At 34.7% G+C, this 8,389-nt stretch overlaps 1 protein-coding gene across 1 annotated transcript in view; it reads right to left on the bottom strand.

The window, feature by feature from the left end:
* Window positions 1-364: 364 nt before the first annotated feature.
* TMX3 (thioredoxin related transmembrane protein 3) overlaps window positions 365-8,389 on the bottom strand; it is a 33,372-nt gene continuing 25,347 nt past the window's right edge. The window contains exons 16-18 of the mRNA XM_058804861.1: window positions 6,416-6,545; window positions 4,733-4,801; window positions 365-3,350 (exon numbers count right to left, since the gene is read on the bottom strand). Of these exons, the coding sequence (XP_058660844.1) occupies window positions 3,084-3,350; window positions 4,733-4,801; window positions 6,416-6,545 (466 nt within the window). The 3' untranslated portion in view covers window positions 365-3,083. The remainder of the gene's footprint in view (window positions 3,351-4,732; window positions 4,802-6,415; window positions 6,546-8,389) is intronic.

Genomic DNA, 8,389 nt, shown 5'->3' with positions numbered 1-8,389 from the left:
GCACGTCCAAGTGCCAGGACTACTCAAGTGCTTCCAGAAGGAAATGTAAGCTAGGACAGGCTGACTCAGGTTCCCTTTGCTACAGAAACTCCTGTAGGTCTGGTACTTTAAAACTGCTTTTTCGGAGATTCATTTTTGTTACACTGCTAGAGTGCTCACTGAATCACAGACAAGCAAATATAAACTCCTACCTCTAGAGAGTATTTTCAAAATCCTGAAGAATAACAGCTGCATTTCTGCACTGAAAGACTGGGGGCCTAAAGTGCAAACATCCCAGGAAACAGCCTCCTACACAACATGTAACATCTAAGCTTGACACTGTAAATTAATCCAAAGGAAACAAGCTCTTTTATGTCCTTTTTATTACAGAAAAACAAAAGGCTTACACTTGACTTAAAAAAGCAGCATTATTTTATGAATCCAAAGTTATTACAGTGAAGTTGCTTTAAGAAACCTCTAGAGACTGAAGAAAAGAAATAAAATGCCCCTCCTCAGACAGCATTCTAGATTACTTGAGTGACCACAGCAAACACCTTAATTTCATATCACTTCTGACACCCAGTATATGACCTGTCCCCCTTTTTTTCTCCCCACGACTTATTCAGTGTAGCTTGGGGAAGGATTTGATGAAAACAGCAGTACATTTCAAGTCTAATTTTCAACTGTTCAGTACACATCTGATAGATATTAAGAGTTCAGAAGTGACTGACACACAGGCTTCCCTCCTAACTCCAGCTATTAAGTGCTTCAGTTTGAACAGATCCCAGTGTGATCCATTTCTACCACAGTATTTATCATTATTCAGGTCCACTTCTCAGAATACTTCCCAGCTAGTCAACTGGCTACTAATGACTATAAACACAAACAAAAATAACCACAAAAACAGAAGGCTTCACGTTGAAACAGTTCAGCAGCAGAACTCAAGCATTTTTTTTTTCTTTTCCTTACACTCCAGAGAAAGAACAGCACGGTTCCAGTGACCACGTCAGGTTTTCTTTTAAGTCAAATGCTGCAGGTTTCCAGCCTGAGCCAACATTAAATATGCAACTGATCTGTACTGAAATCTTAAGAAAAGAGACAAAGAAAAGATACTACTGTCTTAATAGTCCTACATTTTGACTAATCAGCACCGAGTTGTGCAGAAGTCCAAAGAAATTTACAAGTTTTTCATTAAATGATTTTTAAAATTTTTTTCAATAAATTGCTCAGAGTTCAATGCCATTAAAGAAAATACCCCTTTCTAAAAACATTTTTAAGCACCTATTCCTCATGTATATGCTAAACTTACACCTCCTAAAGGTTCTACCTCAACAAAATAAAACCTCAACAAAAAGGAAGAAAACTAAGGTCACTATGTACAACTGGCTATAATGAGAAAAATGTAAAAAAGGCAATTCATAGAAAGAAAACAGAGAAAATATAAAAAATGGGAGAAAAACCATATCAGATACCTGCTACTCAGTTTCTATGACCAAACTTATAATCTTTCCTTCAAAAAGGAAAAGGTTTGTATTCATAATCAGACATGGAATTTTTTTTTTTAAATTCCTAATCTCTTTACATGTTGTTTATAATGTTTGATAACCAAAATCTTTCAAGTCAGAGATCTACTTAAGGTACTCTGCATGGCAACCTGAAGCCAGCTGTTACCAAGCTACTTAAATAGAAGAAACAAGTTTCTTTCCCACAGGGAAGAAGAATGCAATACATTTTCCCTGGTTGTAATTCTACAGCATTATCAAATTTACTCAAACATAGAACTTGTCTATTTAAACTTACTCATGGTTACTACTTAAAATTCCTTAATTTAGTGCTGTAGCACTAAATAGCGATTTCTTATGTGATCAAGCTGCCTTATAAGGAGGACATAATATTTTGTATTATGCAGTAATATACCCTTAAAAAAAAAGAGAAATAAAATGAAAAAACCCAGCATGAATAGTTTGAGGTGGAGTAATATAAGTTTGGTTTTTGTACTTTTCAAGGCATTGATGCCAAAGGCTGCTTTATAGCTTACCATTGGAGAGTTTTAGCCCCGGACACAAATTAGTCCTTTTTGCAGTCACAGGTTTGTATTAAAAGTGGCTTTTATGATGAAACAGGTAACAAACATGCTTTATACTGATCAATCTTTACCAATGTTAATATTAAGCTTCATTAACTCCCTCCTACAGAGAAGGTAACAGTCTCAAACAAAACTACCTATTTCAAAGATATATAACAATCTCAAGTATACACTGTAAAATAAATAAACACCATTCATAAAGCTTGTCATTAGAGAATTATACAAATAGTTGGAAGGTGTTCATATTGATGTCTTCCTTTATCAAGCTGTGCTGTGGATTCAGAAATCTTACAGAGCTTTTGCACTCTAAGTGTGCAAGCACTCACAGAAAGTAATTACCAGGCAATCATGTTTTAAAAGGTTTTTAACATAATTTTCCAATATTTTTAGCTGCTAAAGCACTAATAAACAGCATATAATTCCCATATTCTGTATCTAGTAAACATTCTTGACTGCTATGGTAGAACGGTCCTCCAATTCCCAAAAATTTACATTTAATTTGAGGAAACAGAAGTTTGTTGTTTTGGTTTTGTTTTTCTTTTCCCATACTAATGTGCAACAGGTAGAACATGTGACTTCTTAGGAAACTTTTAAGTTGTCTTCAGCTATCAGGCTCTAAAACACTTTACAGCTCTCTTAACTTTTCCTTGTTTTCAGCTTTAATTTTTCTATGACTCAGTGCATAGCTGGGCTATATTAATAGCAGTTCATCACATATAGTAAGGTCAAGTAACATTATCTCTGTTTTGGAAATGAACAATTCAAAACTCTTACAAAAATGGTATAGAACTGTATCTGAAAATTTCTTCAGTTTAAATTGCTCTTTGTTAATCTACTAAGGACAATTAAGAGAACATCCATTTTTTTCTGTCAATTTCTGAGAAAATGTGAATACATGCAAGTCAAAACTACCATTATGCAGATAAAACGATCCTCTTTCATGAAGATAACCAATAAATGACAATCGCCAATAAATAAGTCTATTTGGAAATTCTAGAGAATTCTCTTGCTAAACAAGTTAGTCTTTTTTCTTTTCCATAATGTCTTTCTGTTTAAGCTCTCCATCTGAAAGTTCTGTGTATTTTCCATTCTTTTCCTCCTCTTGTTCTTCCTCACTGCCTTCATCTGTGAGCTCTCGATCGCCACTTTCCTTTTTGGCTCCCTCATGCTCAAACACCTCTCCCTCTGTATCAGCTGTGCAGATTCCATAACACATGATGCTGATGACCCCCAGGGGTAACCCAAAGAGAAAGCATCCCAGCAGTGGTGAACTCTTGAACACAGACTGTTGAAATAGAAAGTAAAAACCACTTTCAGTGAATATAGAAAGTTACTGCATTACTTCTCTTATCACTCTGTGTATTTATTCAAAAAACACCCAAAATTAAAATCAGTGTTTTTTAGAGGGATCAAAGAACCAACTAGGTTGGAAAAGACCTTTCAGATCATCAAGTCCAACCTATGACACAACATCACCAACAAGAGCACAGCACCAAGTGCCACATCCAGTCTTTCATTAAACACCTGCACGGACGGTGAACCCCATCACATCCCTAGGCAGCCCATTTCAATGCCCAATCATCCTTTCTGTTAACAACCTCCTCCTAATGTCCAACCTAAACCCTCCCTGGCACAACTCAAGACTGTGTCCTCTCATCCTAATGGATACGTTATTTTGATTTTTCTGCTTGTATGGTTTGGGTTTTGGGTTTTATTATTGCTGTTGCTTTCTGGGGTTTTTTATAAGGTTTGTCTGTTTGCTTTCTTCTGTAAAAATGGCAAGGAGCCCTCAACTTCAGCAATTTCTACTATAAGTTCATAAAAAATGACACAAATTCAGTATTACAATATTGCATTGGGATAGTTAATATTTACATGCCAACTGCATATCCTATGCATTCTTTGAAGTTTTAGAAACAACTGTTCTAAGGGCGTTAAAATCCACTTTGAAGAAAAAAGTTTCAACTCTTACTTGTGTCTTCCTGTCAAAAATTAGTCTGCAAAAAAATTCTGGAGAGCTTCCTGTTGAGGAGTAGCTTAATGGCACAGGAAGAAGGACCAATGTTTTCAGAAACTGATGGCTAAACACTTTACCTTCACAAAAGTTTGGAAGACACTCATTTAGAAGCAAGTGAATTTCAACTTAAATTCACATAGGTTTATTTGCTTGCGTAGGACAAGAAAAGAAATGGATTTGTGTACATCTTCCCAACAAAATTTTGTTAAGCATAATTAACTTATGAGAAAGATAGTAAAAATGTTTGCTTTCAAACTACACAAAGAGTAGTATTTAATCCCTTACGCTCTAAGTAATTAAACAAAAATGCAACATTACTTAGAACAGTGAAGTGGTATCCAGTTTCAGGTAAGGATGTCAAAAGGGTCAAAGAAAAGACCTTGAATTCTCTCTGTTCTATCCCTTAAAATACATGTCAGGCATACAGAAAAGCAGTGAAAAATGAAGAAACTAAGATATGTTGAATATTTATCACACATATTATTAAAAACTTTAATGAAGTTGGGTTAAACCTATACATATACCTATAATACATACACAATATATACAATAAAAACAACTCATATAAAAAATATTTTTAATACTCTATGGAAGTGTTTGTATCCTGACTGACAAGGGCACCATCTAATTCAATGAAAAATAAAACTTACCACTATAGTAGACTTGGCATCATAGATTATTCTCTTGATTCTTTGCAGAAGTCCATCACCACCCTGTGCCTGAAATTTCAAATGGAACCATGTCAAAACTGCTGACACTTTTCAGTTATGATTCCAAAAGTTCATTCTTCAGACCTTGCAATCTTAAGTCCCTTTAGAAGGAAATGAAAAGTAATTATTCTTATATCTCATGATGCCCAGACACTCCCACTTGGCAAGCCTAGACAGAGATTATTCAGCAGTCTCATGAAAAGGTCTCTCACAATTGTTTTAAACAATCAGTGCCAATTGGACAATGGGCTGACACTCTCTCTCCTATGATAAAGAAACACTAACAAAAACTAGCAACTGTACCATGTAACAATGGTCAAACTGCAGACTTCTTCTGAAGTTCTTCTGAACTTTACTGCAGTTGTTGAATATCCACTTATGGATTATGACAGCACAGTTAGAAACATCTAAGAACTAAGCAAAGAGAAGATACGAATGTGTAATAAATAAAACCTGTGTCAAGCAATGACAGGCTATACCTACACTGCCCCCTAATTCAGCAGTGTTCAAAATAACTACATGAACCACAAGGCAGTCTGTCTACTCAACAGGACTGGTTTTCACCTTCCTTGGCAGCCAGAGAAACAAACTCATATTTGGAAGTCAACTCATCAGCACATGATCTGACCAAAACCCCCTCAAACAGCAAAAGAAGTCCACAAAGATGACTTGCAAAAAGTTACCTATAGAGTCTTAGAGAATAACAGTATCATCCAGGTGAATAATCCAACACTTCCCAAGGAAGAGAAGTTGGAAAGCCAGACTGCTCAGAAACTTTTCTGTGGTTCAGAAAGTCTGCATCCTATTAATTGTTTACCAGCATACTTTGAAGACTCTCATTCCTCAAGAGCTGCACAATTTTTTGGGCAGAGAATGCAGCCAAAGTAGCACAATTTTATGTCTACAGACACCTTAAATACAGACAGCTTAAATGAAGTCATTTTTGTATTTTTGTATTGTACAGAGATGTGAATTTAGACTGACCTTAATTACTCTAGCTGAGATACTGCAAACAAAAGATAGAAAGACCTAACTGACAATACAGCAACAAACACAAGGCATCACAAATGATTCTTCTCTAAGTAAAAAAAACCAATCAGACAGAAACCAATTACATTTGCTGTTTCAACCAGAAAGAGACATACAATTAGAGTCTAATTGATGCTGAAGCTCATGTCCATTTTTAACATCCAAAGCAAGTATAATACTGGCTTTTTGACTCTGAAGTTGTAATTCCTCCAGCTATTTGATTTATTAATTTTCCACCCAAAAGAAAAGGTGCAGTTCAATTATGCACTATCATTCAAAATTTTAAACAAATGCATTTAATGCAAACTAGGAGATGAATAAAAATCTCTCCATTTATAACTGCACCAGCAAAAGGAATATCAAAAGAAGCTGTCTACCATTATGCTATAAACAAAAGAAAGCTTGCTTTGTACAACATGTAAGAGCATGACTGCAGAATTTACAATCACATATTCAGTGACAGCACCCAAGAGTAAGACAGGACAGGAATATTAAACACACACATAAATATCAGAGTAACAAATTTTTTCCTTATTTTGGCATCTAAGGAAATAAACATTAACCAATATATTCCAAGCCACTATGAAGACTTACTTCAGCTGTACCATCCAGGATATTGTTAATAAATTGAACCATGTCTTCTGTGCTCTCAATGTGCCTATCTGGTAGAAAATATTGCTGATTGGAGGTATTCAATACAACAATAGTAGGGATTGTCAAGTCACTGGAAACATAAAAGAGACAGTTTATCTATTTAAAAAACTACCATATAAAATATTCCAACTCAAGTAATCCCTACATCATTTCAAAAGGTAATCTATTAATCTTCATATGTGCTCTTTGTAGTAATTCTTTAAAAACAAGAAAGCAAGAGAAAAGCTATGGTATAGCATGGTATGGACATGAATGGTATGGGCACATTTCTCACTAATATTGTTTTCCTTCACATCTCTGTCAGTGACACTATTGAAGCTTACAGCATTTTACATACCCAGAGCAACAGAAAATCAGGCACCTTATGACTTTGCAAATGGTAGGAGATCACAAATAGCAGCCTTGTATACAAAATACATTAAGTATTTCAGTTAACAAAGGCAGAAGTGTAACTCAAAAATTTAATCCCACACAATCATTGTCTAACTGATCACCTTTACCAATCAACATCTGCTGGTCCAGTTGAAAGAAGAAACCATGCCAAGCATAGCTTTTCTACAGCTCTTTTAGATATGGTTTATGAGGAACAGAGTTTTTAAAGAATTATTACTCAGCAGTTAACTTTCATGTGCACATACATCACAAGTGGAAAGAAAAAAATGTTAGACATTATCTCTGGCCACAAACCAGTTTAATCTCCTGCTTGCTTTAGCACTAAATTCAAAATAAGATCAGGTTAAGAAATTTTAATACTGCAAAAGTACACTGTTCAAAAAGAAAGATTTAAATATATTACACAATATATTGCACAATATATCTGTAGTCTTTATCAATTTTCTATAATTCTGTCAATAATGAATTCAAGTATTTCCTTCACAGCAGAAGCGATGCAAACCTCCTTTTTCTACCTTTTCACCCTTGTCTAATGTGCCCCATCCATTTACATTTGTACTACATGTAAAATTGATGATGATTTCAGTCTTATCTGTGGCTATCAATTCATAGTAAGTTATTTAATGAAAATAATGGTTATTTACTCAAGATGTCCATTCTTCTTTGGAATCACTGAAATTATCCTAAATTTTCTCTCACATTTTAGGTGGGGCTTTTGGTTTTGATTTAAATTCAAATGCAAACCTAAAAGTGAAAAAGTTTATTAATATATGCCAATTTTCTGAACTTCTAGAAAGCTGAATACTTAAAGATTTAAGGAGCAGACTCTCTTCCTAATACTGAAGCTGAAACCACGGTGACACCTCAAAAACCGTAAGGGCAATTACAGGGATAGCAAAATAATGCCATCTTTTCAATACAACTTTAGAAAAAACAACCAAATAACACAACTTTGTACACCAAGGCAACCTGCAACATAAGAGTCAATAAATACAATATTTCCCCTTGAAATTTTTATTCTCTTCTTACTAGGGACAAAGAAGAAATCTAAGTAGAAGGCCCTCTAACCAAGTCACTGTTTCTGCAAGCATCTGGTAACAAGTTCCCAATTCCTGCCAAAATATGTCCTTCCAGCAAAACAGAACAAGTTTTACTTTTTAGATGCAGTATTTCTGTTGCATTTAACAGTCTGGTAACTGATGTTCTTGGAATTGGGTAGAGCAGCTGAAAGGTAACCTCCATGTACAGATTCTTTATGCTATACAGAAGTTCACAAAAGCACATTTAATGTGTTACTTTCAAGAGCAGAGGAGAGTTCTACATACCTGACAGTGATATTACACACCTTAACTGTATTTTTGCTTTCAGTAAAATACCGAAATGCATTTTTAAGTAAAATTTTAGGCAAAATTATGTATTTTAATTAAAATACATAATATTCTGATTTTTTCTTTTGTGCATGGTTGCAAATGTACCATTTCTAATCCAACAAAAGCATGTTCATATACTGCTGAAAAGACA

The sequence above is a fragment of the Ammospiza caudacuta genome, chromosome 1, assembly GCF_027887145.1.
Source record: "Ammospiza caudacuta isolate bAmmCau1 chromosome 1, bAmmCau1.pri, whole genome shotgun sequence".
Lineage (NCBI taxonomy): Eukaryota > Metazoa > Chordata > Aves > Passeriformes > Passerellidae > Ammospiza > Ammospiza caudacuta.
Note: the sequence above shows the minus strand (reverse complement) of the source record. Positions and strands in the feature narration are given on the sequence as shown.